Source organism: Chroicocephalus ridibundus, chromosome 17 (genome assembly GCF_963924245.1).
Source record: "Chroicocephalus ridibundus chromosome 17, bChrRid1.1, whole genome shotgun sequence".
In the NCBI taxonomy this organism is placed as follows: domain Eukaryota; kingdom Metazoa; phylum Chordata; class Aves; order Charadriiformes; family Laridae; genus Chroicocephalus; species Chroicocephalus ridibundus.
In genome coordinates this window covers 4,899,360-4,912,499 of record NC_086300.1, presented here as the reverse complement: position 1 = coordinate 4,912,499, position 13,140 = coordinate 4,899,360, and the positions used below count along the sequence as shown (strand labels likewise).

Genomic DNA, 13,140 nt, shown 5'->3' with positions numbered 1-13,140 from the left:
CGTGCCAGGAGAGACACTGGGTCAGTGCCTGCCTGCAGCCAGCACCATGGCCCTGATCCTGCCCAGCCCCTTGTGCTTGAGGGTCTCCTGGTGGCTCCGGCGTGGCTGCCCTCCACACCTTGGTGTCCCCATCCCCATCCCCAGCACGGGGCAAAGGAGGCCCCACGGGGCAAAGCAAGGGCCTGGGTTTAGCCAGGGCCAGGGGACCCTCCCCCCTCCATCGCCCACAGCCCGCACGCACCCTGCTCCCTCCTCCCTCCCTCCTCCTCCTCCTCCTCCCTCCCACAGCTGCCTTGCTCCCTCCCTTGCCGCCCAGCACCCAGCACCCAGCACCCCGCAGCCAGCACCCAGCACCCTGTACCATGAGCCTGCGGCTGCAGCTGAAGCCGGTAAGTGCAGGGGAAGGGGAAAAGGGAAGGGGCACCCAGCGGGATCACCACGGGGGGCACCCGGCACTGCCACCCATGGAGATTCCCGATGCCATCCAGGCCACCCAAGGGTGCCACTGGCAGCCCTCCCCATCCCCAAGGGCAGAGAGGGACAAGGCTGCAGCTGCTCTCTGGCTCTGCGTTGGTTTTGCTGCTCTTTTTGGGGCTGTTTCTTTTCCCTTTTCTGCCTCAAATCTTTGGGGTTGTGGTTTTTTATTAATTCCTGCCTAGAAAACAACAGGGCTTGACTTGCTTTTGCTTCTGCTGCAAGAGCCGGGTGCCAGGAGCAGGGACGAGGAGCAGGGCAGGCATCCCAGCATGGGGAGCAGCATTTGGGGGCCCAACTTCAGGACTGGCCCCACAGAGCTGCTTCTGGCCAGGCAGGACGAGGGGATTCGGCTGCTGAGGGTGGGAGCATTGCTGGTTTTCCCAGACATAAGGTGTAGGACCCCATCTCGGGTCTGCTGGACATGTCTGAGCTTTGGGGCTGAGCATTTTACCGGCATCTCCTTGTCCCCTTCCCCGCTGTCCCCGCGGGAGCTGGTCCCCAAGCCCAGCGCCTGCCTCATTCCCCTCCGCAACGATTGCGTTTGGGTCACTTTTTCCAATCCCTCCCCTCTCCATCCGCCAGCGACGTCGGCAGCTCCCGCTGCCCCATTGGTGCTCTCATCCCCACGGGGGCCCCAGCATTGATTTGGTTTGATTAATCCACACCGGGCTCCCGAATGCCCTTTGCAGCCGCATGTCTCCCACCCGCCCGTCCGAGTGCATGCGTGCTTGCGTGGGCGATGCTGCAGCCCCAGTGCTGCGTCCACCGTGCCGGTCGCTGCCTGGGCGCGCGGGGTTGGGGGCCCCCATGGTGGACACCCGGACTTCGAGAGTCAGCTGCCGCATGGGGCGCCGGGCAAGCTGCAGGCAGGTAGGAGCTGGGGACACCCCCAGGGCGCGGGACCCACCAGTGTCTCGGGGCTGTGGGACGTGGGAGCGGCTGCTCGTGGTGGGACAGGGCTGCAGGGCTGGATCTGCTCTGGGTTGCAGCACCAGAAGCCCTTGGGAAGCCCTTGAACCCTTGAACAAGGTGGGTGTCAGTGCAAGAAAGATCAGGCCCTTCTTCCAGATCTGTTGCCAGAATCGTGGTGTGCCCATCACCATGGCCTCGGGGCATGTGAGGCATCCTCCCTCCTCTCCTTCGCAGCGCCACAAAGCATTCTTTTAGCTGGGGGCTCGGCATGGGGAGGGGGCACCGAAGTGCCCCTCGCCCTCCTCTGCAGGTGTCACTGATGGCCAGCACCACGGGGACACCCAGGGGACAACAGAGCAGCAGGGTCAGGCAGGGGGGTTCCAGCTGTCCCCAGCTCCAAATAAGCCCCTTCATGCCACCATCTCTCAGCATCCAAAGCGGGACTGACCCAGCCCTCCTGGTCCCCAGCACTTTGCTTTGTGTCCCCAGTGTGGCTTCAGAGCCCACCAGGAGCTGGCATTGGTCCTGGAAGGGGGAGCTGGGTCGTGTGGGGACTCACTGGTGCCGTGGAAACGTGTCCCCATGAGGGCAGACAGACCTAGGGACACATAACAATATGGAAGGGTGCCTGCGCGCATGAGATGGTGTTTGCACGTTGTTGGCCACAGGTCACCCCCTCCCTGGGGATGCTTGGATGGGAAAAGGGCATTGACCAAGGTCAGGCTTTGCTGTGGGTGGCCCAAGCTGTCCCCTCTGCTTGGAGGACAGCTGTGCCAGAAGGACATCAAGGGGAAGGTCCCCACTGGGGCTGAGAAAGGCACTGTGCAAGGCTTGTGGGATGCCTAATGTGCCTTCACCTTCAGAGCCACGCCACAGCCGTGGGACTGCATCTCCAGGTTTGCTTTCCCCAGAGCCCCGTGCCAGGGACACCCAGCAGCTCCTGGGGTGGTGGCACAGAGCTGAGGGCACAAGGAGGCATTGCAGGAGGCACTTTCCTCCCTGCCAGAATGGTAGGGTCTGAAAGGCATAAAGCAGGAAAATGCTTGCCCCAGTGCTCTGGGCATTAGAGATTGACGAGGAGCTGGGCTTGGCGTCAGCCATAATGGGCAAATCACCTTGTGGCCTCCTGGACAAGCACACATGAAGGTGACAAAGGTGAAAAGGGTGTAGGAAACCCACTGCATGCTCCTCGCTGCCCTACCAGCACATGGGAGGCCCTTGCCTGGCTCCTGGCCTTATCCAACCTCTCTTTGTGTCCTTCTCACACCTATCTCCCGGCAGGTCCTGTCCCTGGGTGCTGATGTCCTTCCCGAGTACAAGCTGCAGGCACCACGCATCCACCGATGGACCATCCTGCACTACAGTCCCTTCAAGGCTGTGTGGGACTGGCTCATCCTCCTGCTGGTCATCTACACAGCTGTCTTCACCCCTTACTCGGCTGCCTTCCTGCTCAACGAGGAGCAGGTGGAGGAGAAGCGCTGGGACTGCAGCTACTCCTGTGACCCACTCAACATCATTGACCTCATTGTGGACATCATGTTCATCGTGGACATTGTCATCAACTTCCGTACCACCTACGTCAACATCAATGACGAGGTGGTGAGCCACCCTGGCAAGATCGCCATCCACTACTTCAAGGGATGGTTCCTCATCGACATGGTTGCCGCCATCCCCTTTGACCTGCTTATCTTCCGCTCCGGATCTGATGAGGTACAGGCGGGGCTTGGAGGTCCACAGGGACAAGAGGGGACTCATGGGTGGATGGGGAGCGATGTATAGGAAAGAAAAAGGGATATGGATCACTTGGTATAAGCAGTGGATGGATAGATCTGCAAGGAGAGGGTGGCTAGTCAGAGGGATGGGCAAGGATGTCATTAGAGATTTTTATTAAGCAGCTGGGACCCGAGATATTATTTAGTAGGGTCAGAACAGCCACACAGACCCCACTGTAAGTGCTAAGAGAGTGTCTAATTGGGAGCTAAGAGCTCATTTTAGGGACTGGACTCACACGCCAGTGAGGCCAAATTTGGGGTTGCATTGCCAGCCAGACTCAAAACGTTGGCAATAGGGTGGCCCCTGTGGTTACTGCACTACCTGGAGGCCCCACCTCGGCTGAGAGCCTGTGGGATGGGGTGGAAGGCAGCTGCTTTGGGAGCATCAGTTGGCAAGGTGAGGAACCATCAGGAAACATGAGGTTGACCTTGGCTCCTCTCACTTTCTCACCTGTAATCCCAGGGCTTGTTCCCTTTATAGTCAGCGGAGGGAAACTGCCCTTTCTGTGGCATGATTCATCTAACCTATTTCAGATGTCACCTCCAGGATGAGGTGATTCACGCTCTAGAAGTGCATTTTTATCCTTCAAAGAGAGCATGGCTAGGCCTTTGGCCAGATTTACCTCCTGCTTGTCCCTGAGGTTTCTCACCTCTGCTTTGCAGACCACCACCCTCATTGGCCTCCTGAAGACCGCGCGGTTGCTGCGCCTGGTCCGCGTGGCCCGCAAGCTGGACCGCTACTCTGAGTATGGAGCAGCCGTGCTCTTCCTGCTCATGTGCACCTTCGCCCTCATCGCCCACTGGCTGGCCTGCATCTGGTACGCCATCGGCAATGTGGAACGGCCCTACATGGAGCACAAGATCGGCTGGCTGGACAACCTGGGTGACCAGATTGGCAAGCGCTACAATGACAGCGACCTCTCCTCTGGCCCATCCATCAAGGATAAATATGTCACTGCCCTCTACTTCACCTTCAGCAGCCTCACCAGCGTGGGGTTTGGCAACGTCTCACCCAACACCAACTCGGAGAAGATCTTCTCCATCTGTGTCATGCTTATTGGCTGTGAGTGTCTGCCCGTGTCCCGCTGTCCCCATCCTTGCCTTGGAGGTTGGAGGGGCTGCTCTGGGGAGAAACAGGGAGACACCCACCAGGTTGTAGAATGTGGGGTTTTACAAGAGCATCTCCCTCTGCCTGTGCCTCTTCTGCACAGACCAGCGGATGGGGAGATAGATAGAAATACAGATTTCAGAAACCCACTGGTTTTGGGTCCATGGTAGATAGGGGCTTTGGAAACCTGCTGGTTCCAGGTCTGAGGTTGTTGGACACCCGTCTCCCTGTGTCCTGCTGAGTCCTGCCCTCTCGTTGCAGCTCTGATGTATGCCAGCATCTTTGGCAACGTCTCCGCCATCATCCAACGCCTGTACTCGGGCACGGCCCGCTACCACACACAGATGCTGCGGGTTAAGGAGTTCATCCGCTTCCACCAGATCCCCAACCCCCTGCGCCAGCGCCTGGAGGAGTATTTCCAGCACGCCTGGTCCTACACCAACGGCATCGACATGAATGCGGTGAGTACAGGGCGGGGAGGTCCCATGTCCTCATGGCACCTCGTCCTGAATGACCCAGAATCCAGCTCTGGGTTCACCCAAACTTTTCCATCCTTCCAACCAGAGTGGAGAGGAGGCAGGAAAGGACTTGGGAGGCCGGAGACAGAGTCTGTCTGCCCGTCTGCCTCCTGCATCCCCTTTCTCCTTCTCTCCCTCTGTCCCCCACATCCCTCCACATAGCCATCTTCCAGGGCTATGACGGCATTTCTTGGCTGGAGAGCGGGTTTGGAGCCGGCATGCTGGTGAGGAGCTCAGAGCCCCCATCGGCGCCAAGCACTTTCAGGCCGGTGTCTGTTGGTGTCACAGAGACGCGGAGCCGGTATCGATCCAGCTCCTCTCCACACTGCCGGTTGCTAAGCAAAGTGCATCCCGCTCTCAGCAGCAGGGAAAGGAGGGCATTTAAATAAACCTCGATCCATTTTAATTAGAGCCCAGAGAGGCAGCTGTTTGTTAGCAAAGGGGGGATCAATGGCGGAGCCGCGCTGGAGAGGCGCCGTGTCTCCGAGCCCGGCAGGGAGGCTTGTGCCAACGGCAGCGGGACACTGTGGGGGTGAGGAGGGGGCTCAGCCGGGGAGTCCCGGGCTGGGGCCGGGGTGGCAGGACTCAGCTCCCGGCTGCGGGGTCCAGAGCACAAACTTTCTGGCTGTGAGGCAGAGAGAGGAATGAGAACGGACAAGGCAAGGAGAGAGATGGGACCTGGTACTCCCTGTCTCTCTGCCCTGGGCAGACCATTAGCCCGCTTGTTCCCAGCTCATGCTCCCCTTTTTCCTAAGACTTGGTCCTTCTCCATCCTTGGGCACTACTGGGACATGGATTCGCATGAATTCAACCTTTCCGTCTTCAGCTGCTGCTGCCTCATTAAACAACTGGGCAGCATTTGGAAGTTTGCTGCTGGGAGAGCTTCAGGTTAAACCTCTCCCCTGGAGGAGACACCCTGGGCTGGACATCAGTGGCAATAACGAGAAGCAAAGCCGTGGCACCCTACCAAGCACAGGCTCTCCTGGCTTAGTGCAAACCCAGGTCACAAATCCCCTGCGACAAGATGAGCTTGCGGCTTGGACGTGCCGCTGCTCACACCGATTCCTGCTGGATGCTGCTGAGACGCAATATGATCTAATCAATCATCCCACGGCCCGATCAATTCATCCGCCCCCGATTTCCCAGTAGGGAAACTAAGGCACTGCTGCCAGCCTGTGAGATCATGACGGAGCTGGGAATGAGCCGCGCTCACCAGCCCCAGCCTAGTTGTCCCAGATTTGGCCACCAGCGGGAAGTGAGAAGAGAGCAAGGGGGACCCTGGGGCCATATGCTGCTCTCTAAAAAAAACCCAAACCCAGTAGCTTTTACCCTGGCACCATGAGCCATTGGTGGCAGCGGCTTTCTCCATATTGCGAGTTTTACCTTGATTTCACCTTCAGATTTAGCTTTTGTTCAACACGAGGTATTTGCCACGGGTATATTTAGCTGTTGCTGCACACAGCTGGCCTGTGCTGCTTCTTGGCATTCAGGCAGGTGCTGCTTAATTAGGACAGCACCTCGTTACCAGTTTGTGCTCTCATTCAGCCAAGATTAGTGGGCGGAAAGATGAAAAGGGGAATATGCCACCAGTGGGTATAAATAGATTGATCTGGTTGTTATTATTTATTGTCCGGGAGTGCTCTCATCCCCGGCAGCGTGCAATACAAGCCAGGGACAGGCAGGCAGGCGTCCACCAAGGGAAGATCAGAAGATGTCCCCAGCTTTGGCTTTCTGGGCTCGGAGACTCCCCATTTGGCCCCGCCATGTCACACTGCATGTCACACAGCCTCCCGGGGCTGTCACGGCCATCCTTGCTGGGAACGGTGGCCTCATTGCCCTCTACAACTACCTGAAAGGAGATTGTGGAGAGGTGGGTGTTGGCCTCTTCTCCCAGGGGAATAATGACAGGACCAGAGGAAAGGGTCTGAAGCTGCGGCAGGGGAGGTTTAGGTTAGATATTAGGAAGAATTACTTTACTGAAAGAGTGGTCAAGCACTGGACCAGCCTGCCCAGGGCGGGGGTTGAGTCACCATCCCTAGAGGTATTTAAGAAATGTGTAGATTTGGCACTTCAGGGCATGCTCTAGTGGCAGAGATTGTAGGGTGTTTTTTATTGTGTGTGTACGGTTGGTCTTGATGATCTCAAAGGTCCCTTCCAACCATGAAGATTCTATGATTCTATGATGGCATCTCTCCCTCGCTCTTTGCAGGTGCTGAAGGGTTTCCCCGACTGCCTGCAGGCAGACATCTGCCTTCACCTCAACCGCACGCTGCTCCAGAACTGCAAGGCTTTCCGAGGAGCCAGCAAAGGCTGCCTGCGCGCTCTGGCCATGAAGTTCAAGACGACTCATGCACCGCCCGGAGACACCCTGGTGCACTACGGAGATGTCCTCACCACACTCTACTTCATCTCCCGGGGCTCCATTGAGATCCTCCGGGAAGACATTGTGGTGGCCATCTTAGGTGGAAAAGTCCTTCCTTCTGAGAGGGCAAGGGGTGATGGGCAAGGGGAGAAGGGTGGTGGGTGAAGGGTGATGAGCAGGGGACAAAGGGTGGCAGGGGAGGGGTGAAGGACTTCTCCATGTCCTGGAGAAGGGAAGGCGGTTCCTCAGCCTCTGGCTGGTGGCCACACCAGTGGACAGGGGGTGGAGGATCCCCTGTAAATGCCAGGAAGAGACCACAAAGTAGTGCGGAGAGCAGGGGAGTGAGGACAGCTCAGCAGTCCCCAGCCATCACTGATGACCCACTGCCCTGGTTCAGTCTCCCCACCAGTGATGGCTTTCATAGCATAATCCCCAGCGTCCACAATCAGTGTCGAGGTTGCTGGGCGTCCCCTTGTCCTTGAGCCCCAAAATGAAGTCTGGAACTCCTGGAACTGGCATGGGTGCCCACCTCCCCCTAATGAGCTTTCTGTTGGCACAGGGAAGAATGACATCTTTGGGGAGCCCATCAGCCTCTATGCCCGCCCAGGGAAGTCCAATGCCGACGTGAGGGCTCTGACCTACTGTGACTTGCACAAGATCCAGCGAGAGGACCTGCTGGAGGTCTTGGACATGTACCCAGCCTTCTCTGACAATTTCTGGAGCAACTTAGAGATCACCTTTAACCTGCGAGATGTGAGTGCCAGGGCTGTCCCAGGGAGGGATCTGGTCAATGCCTTAAATTTGGCAAGTGGGAGGGCTGAAGCAAGGGTGTCAACAGGTGCTCCTCACTCAGTCCTTTTTAAATAATCGGGTTTGTGATGCATGGAAGGCTTGGAGCATTTTTTACATTGCTGTTTGACTCTTAAACTTTATGACTGGACTTTGTCCTTTCCTGGTATTTTTTCAGAGACATTTGCCTGGCAAGACAGTAAAGAAATTCAAATTCCCTCTATGTCCATTCCCACCCCAGGACATCCTGCCCCACTTCAGGGTGCCCCTTCCCTCCCCATTGCCCTGACACCCTCAACTCAGTCTCAGAGCACCCAGGCCAGCCTCTAGGGTCCCTTGAGCTATGCCACTGGTCCAGGAGTCACTGTGAGGGACAGGGCAGTGATGGAGAGCCAGAGATGGCTGGAGACCAGCCCTAGGAGGATGCTGAATGGGCTGTAGCCCCCATGGCACCCAGGGCCGTGGCACCCATGGATGGGATGTGGCACCTGTGGATGGGACATGGCATCCACGGATGGGCCTTGGTACCCCTGGATGGGACATGGCACCCTTGCCCTGGTGACCAGCCCCTCTCATCCCTCAGGCAGACAGCGTTCCCCGCTCACCACTCAGTGAGGAGTATGACTGCACCTACCGGCGGGCGCGCCGACGCAAGCATTCCCTTTGCCAGCCCAACAAGCCTGGTGAGTCCCACAGCGTCGGCAGAGCCTGGTTTGCAGGGCTGGGGAGCGGGATCATCGTTTAATTACTGCCCTAGCAGGCACCCCAAAGCAGAGGTGACTGTCAGTGCCTCCATCCCTGCAGACCAGTATGTCCCCACCCTGGGGGCACCCATGCTGTCTTCCCTCCCTCTTCTTAGGATGCCCCAGCCCTATGGGCACCCTAGAGGGGATGGGGGCTGATTTTGCCATGTGCGGTCCTCCCCAAATTAACCTGTTGTGCTGCCCCACAGACCCAGACACAGGCATCTCTGATGCAGAGCAGTATCACACCTACTCAGAGCTCACCAACCCGCAGGACCCGCTGAGTAAGGACCAGTGGGATGACCTGGGCAGCAGCACCACTCCCTGCTCCCAGACCAGTGACGACGAGGCCAAGACTGGCAGCCCTACAAAAGCTGAGCCCTTCCCCACATCCAAAAAGGATGACTTTGCTCTGCCCACACTCAGCCTCGTCACCACCAACGCCGGCGGCACAGAGGTTGGCAAGCAGGCGGTGGAGAGCAGCCAGTCCTACGCAGGTACCCACAGTTGCAGACAAAGCTGGCAGGAAGGGGGTGAGAGATGCTTGGGCATGGTGGCCTTGTCTTGGGGAAGAGCCAAGCTTGGGGAAGCCATGCTTGTCTTTGCTGACTTTTGTCCCCAGTAGTATTTGCTCTGTCCTTCCCGTGCCCTGCAGTTTCTCTTAGCACCCAGGGACCCCTTTGGGGCTGCCCCAAGGGGCCAAATGCCATAGGCGTGTTGGGTGCCCGTGTGATGGACTGTCCATGAGCACCTTGGGTGCCAGGGTGATGGATCCCCACAAGCACCTCAGGTGCTAGGGTGATGGACGCTCCCTGAGCACCATGTACGTCAGGGTGATGGGTGATGGCTCTCCATAAACGTGTTGGGTGATGGACTGTGGAGCACCTCCATGCCAGTGGGCCTGGGGGATGCAAGACAGAAATGCTGAGATGTCTCCTCTCCTTCCAGCCACCCCCCTGGACATCCCCAACATGTTCACCTTCTGGGAGGACGGAAGGCCGAACCACCACCCGGAGCCTTTGCAACACATCTCCTTGGTACACAGCTCGCGGGACATCCCCCTGCACAGCGACTACAGACCGGGGCAGATTGAGTCCAGGCTGGAGCTCCTGCAGGCCCAGCTCAGCAGGTAGGCAGGTCCCCCGGGGCACAGGGTTGGAGAGCACCCAGGGGGGCTCTGGGCCATCAGCTTCTCCTGCTCTCTAGGGGTGGCTGCAGTGGGGTCTGTGTGCAGTAGGTGCCACCTCCTGACCCCCAGGGACACTGCATTCCTTGGGGAAGTGGTGGGAGCACTTTGCAAATGCAGCAGCTTCTCAAACTACAAGTCCTGGCCCTGGCTGCAGCCCAGCACCTCGTCTGGTGCTGTCCCACCACCACCCCTGGGATCTGCCACTTTGCCGCTGCCTCCCAGCTCGATGCAATTGCAGACATGAAACCACCTACGGGCTCACGACCTGAGACTTTTGCAGGCGTCCTCTTCCTGTGGCAAAGAGCTGCAAACATCCTCTTGTGCAAGCAAACGAGCCTCATGCACATTGTTGCCCTCTAAATAAGAAAAAAAGAAGTGATGTTTGAATGAGGAGGAAGAGCCCACACTGGAGATGTGGGTTTAAAGGCCCCAGGCAGCACCCACACGAGCGGCTGGCTCTCCCACCCACAGCTGCTGCCCAAGTTAAGTTCACTTCACGGCAGAGCCCACGCACGTATTTCAGTGTCTCGCCATCCCTGGCGCCAGGGGCTGGATCTCCCACTCACTCTCTAAGTGCTGCCAGGACCGCTGCCTGCGAGGGGGGCTGTGCCCACTCCTGCCGGGGCTGCTCATTGCACTCAAGGACAAGGCAGAAGGAAGAGACTTATTCTACTTTTCCATTTCCTTCTAGTCCTCGGTTAAAAATGGTTGGCACCAACCTGCCTTGCTCTCATCAGTCAGCACGGGCAGCTGGCCTGGAGAATTGATCCAGATTAAAACTAACCATTGCAATTTTTTCCCTGCTCCGGGGTAGTTCTAGCTTTGTTCAGTTCCCCGCTCCAGATCCCAGTTTGGCTGCACAAAACATTGGGCAGGGGATGATTGAGCGTGGCAGTAGAGAGACGGCAGGATTGATCTCTCTGTGGCAGCGCTGGTTTGAAGCTCTGCTAAAAACCTCGCCAAGCAGCACCAGGCAAAGCATCATTGCCCTCGGGCAGCTGAATCGGCACCTCCTCCCCAGTGCCTCCTTGCCCCGCCATGGGTCTGGTTCCCGTGGGATGCAGCAGGATGCACTGCGCTAACACTGGGCTGCTCTGTCCCCAGGCTGGAGTCCAGGATGTCGTCAGACATTAGTATAATCCTCCAGCTCCTGCAGCGCCAGCTGTCCCAAGTGCCGCCCGCATACAGCCCCATCTCGCCGTCATCCCACAACCTGGCCATGTATGGCATTCTCCCACGGAGCATGGAGCCGCTCACCCCCTGTGTGCCCCTGGAGGACGAGGAGCCGACAACCCCAGAGCAGGTAAGGCCACCCCTCCTGGCTCAGCACCAGCCAAGCTTCCTTCTGCCCCTCGCAGACAGGTCCTGGAATGCCAGCGGGTCCCTCCGCCCTCCCTGCAGGCAAAGCACAGCCAAGCTCTTTGTCCCCAGGCAAAGCCCAGGGGTCTTGAAATGGGAGTAGGTCTACCTAGAGATGCTTCTGCCCAGTACATCGCTGATTTTGGGGCGCAGCCTACCATCTCCAGCACTACCAGGTTGCCCCATCAGTAGGGAGGGGAGTGGGTTCCTCTGCTCTGAGGCTTCCTCAGGCAAAAAATAACATTTTGGGGGCCTGATGGGGTGAGGAGAGAGCGTGGCTACTTTGTTTTGCTTTTGACATAACCCACCTCATTCCTCGTTTCCCACCAGAGCCCGAACTACACGGAGGTAGAAAAGTTCCACTTGAAATCCAGGGACTCCTTGTCAAGCGGGATGCACCTCACTGTGGCATCTGATGAAACCATGACGGTCTACTCCGAGCAGGAGCACCATTCCCCGCCTCTCCCGAACCCAGAGCCTCCCCACCAAGAGGCAGCAAATACCCAGGGACTCTTCCGGGGCTCTCGTTTCCCTTCCCTCCCTGAGCACTTGGAGGCATCCTCCGAGCACCAGGACATTCAGAGACACCTCTCCGACCCAGTGCTTCCTGGAAGTTAGAGATGTGGGGGCTGCGAAGCAAGTCAAGAGGAACCTCAACTGCGAGCTCAGTCAGTTGATGTTGATTCTGACTGCAAGGGTAAGACGGAGGACAATGCCAATGGCTCAGGGGTATAATTTGTAGCTGTCTTCTGCCACCGTGAAAGGAAGCGTAGAGTGGCTGGCTTCCAAGGTCAACGTTTTCCAGCGGTTCCCATAGAGTAGATTTCATTTGCACATTATAGCGAACCCAGAGCAGTTCTTTCTTACAGCCACCAACAAGCTGGCTAGGCCAAACGGTACCCACCGCCTCTTCCTTGCCAAGGCTTCCTCTCAAGAACGGCGCAAGCCAAGTGAGCCACAGCGACCAGAGGAGAGCAAATCCATGGCTCTTAGCTGCGAGGCCACTTTGCTGTCAGCTCTTTGGAGCAGGGACCATTGCGTTGGTACCGGGCTTAGCCCGGCAGAGCCTGTGGGCATTACAGAACGGGTAGTCACCAGAGGAGGAGGAGATCTCCACAGTGTGGCACTGGGGGGAGCTGCAGGGGGGAAGCCCAGGACAAGGACAGAGGAAAGAAGCTATCCTTGTCCTACTTGACTGCCACGAGAAACTAAGGGCCAACAGCCCCTGCCACTTCAGCATGCTTCAGCATGAGTCCTAGGGCACTGACTTCTCCAGCAAGGCTGATCGCGCCTTGCAAACCCCAACACACATCCCACAACTGACTCCCCAGATAAACCCAACTGGTCACTGGCCTCGGCATAAAGCACAAAACTCAAAAAAAAGCACAATCCCAGAAAGCCGAAAAGCCCCAAACACCTCACCTCCAGCCCTTCCTCCCACCTTCTCTCTTTTGATAAAGGTTTGATAGATGCTTCCTCCTCCTCAGCCCTTTCCCCAGCAGACTCCCGCAGCATCCCCCGTAGGAGAAGCCTACTTAGCACTGCCACCTTGCCGTTCGGTTAGATGCTGTGACAGTCCTAGGCCGCCTGCTCAAGTAATGTATCGAGCTCCCTTTGAGAGTAGTAAAACTGTGAGCATCTCTTTCTCTGGAGTTTTAGTGTACACTTTGCTAATAAAGATGTTTTTGGCACCTAACATGGATTACAGCTGTGTTTGTTGGGAGCCTCCGTGAATTCATCTCTGGCAGGTGCTAATCTGCAAAGACCCCCGAAGAGGCTGTGGTCAAACCTAGTTGCTTCACCCAGGGAGTGTGGGGCTAACAGAGCCCACGTGCCGGTCAAGGATGGGGTCTGGAGGGGCTTTGTTGGGCAATTCCTTCCCAATAGGATGCAGTCCAGGCTCAGTAGCTA

General features: G+C 57.5%; 1 protein-coding gene across 3 annotated transcripts in view; it reads left to right on the top strand.

The window, feature by feature from the left end:
- The window catches only part of KCNH6 (potassium voltage-gated channel subfamily H member 6), a 34,175-nt gene extending 21,259 nt beyond the window's left edge, over positions 1 to 12,916 (top strand). For all 3 annotated transcript variants that reach the window (XM_063354605.1, XM_063354604.1, XM_063354606.1), the window contains 10 exons: positions 2,671 to 3,099; positions 3,825 to 4,224; positions 4,531 to 4,730; positions 6,997 to 7,249; positions 7,709 to 7,902; positions 8,522 to 8,621; positions 8,891 to 9,178; positions 9,630 to 9,810; positions 10,975 to 11,173; positions 11,560 to 12,916. In XM_063354605.1, the coding sequence (XP_063210675.1) occupies positions 2,671 to 3,099; positions 3,825 to 4,224; positions 4,531 to 4,730; positions 6,997 to 7,249; positions 7,709 to 7,902; positions 8,522 to 8,621; positions 8,891 to 9,178; positions 9,630 to 9,810; positions 10,975 to 11,173; positions 11,560 to 11,847 (2,532 nt within the window). In that variant the 3' untranslated portion in view covers positions 11,848 to 12,916. The remainder of the gene's footprint in view (positions 1 to 2,670; positions 3,100 to 3,824; positions 4,225 to 4,530; positions 4,731 to 6,996; positions 7,250 to 7,708; positions 7,903 to 8,521; positions 8,622 to 8,890; positions 9,179 to 9,629; positions 9,811 to 10,974; positions 11,174 to 11,559) is intronic.
- Positions 12,917 to 13,140: the final 224 nt, after the last annotated feature.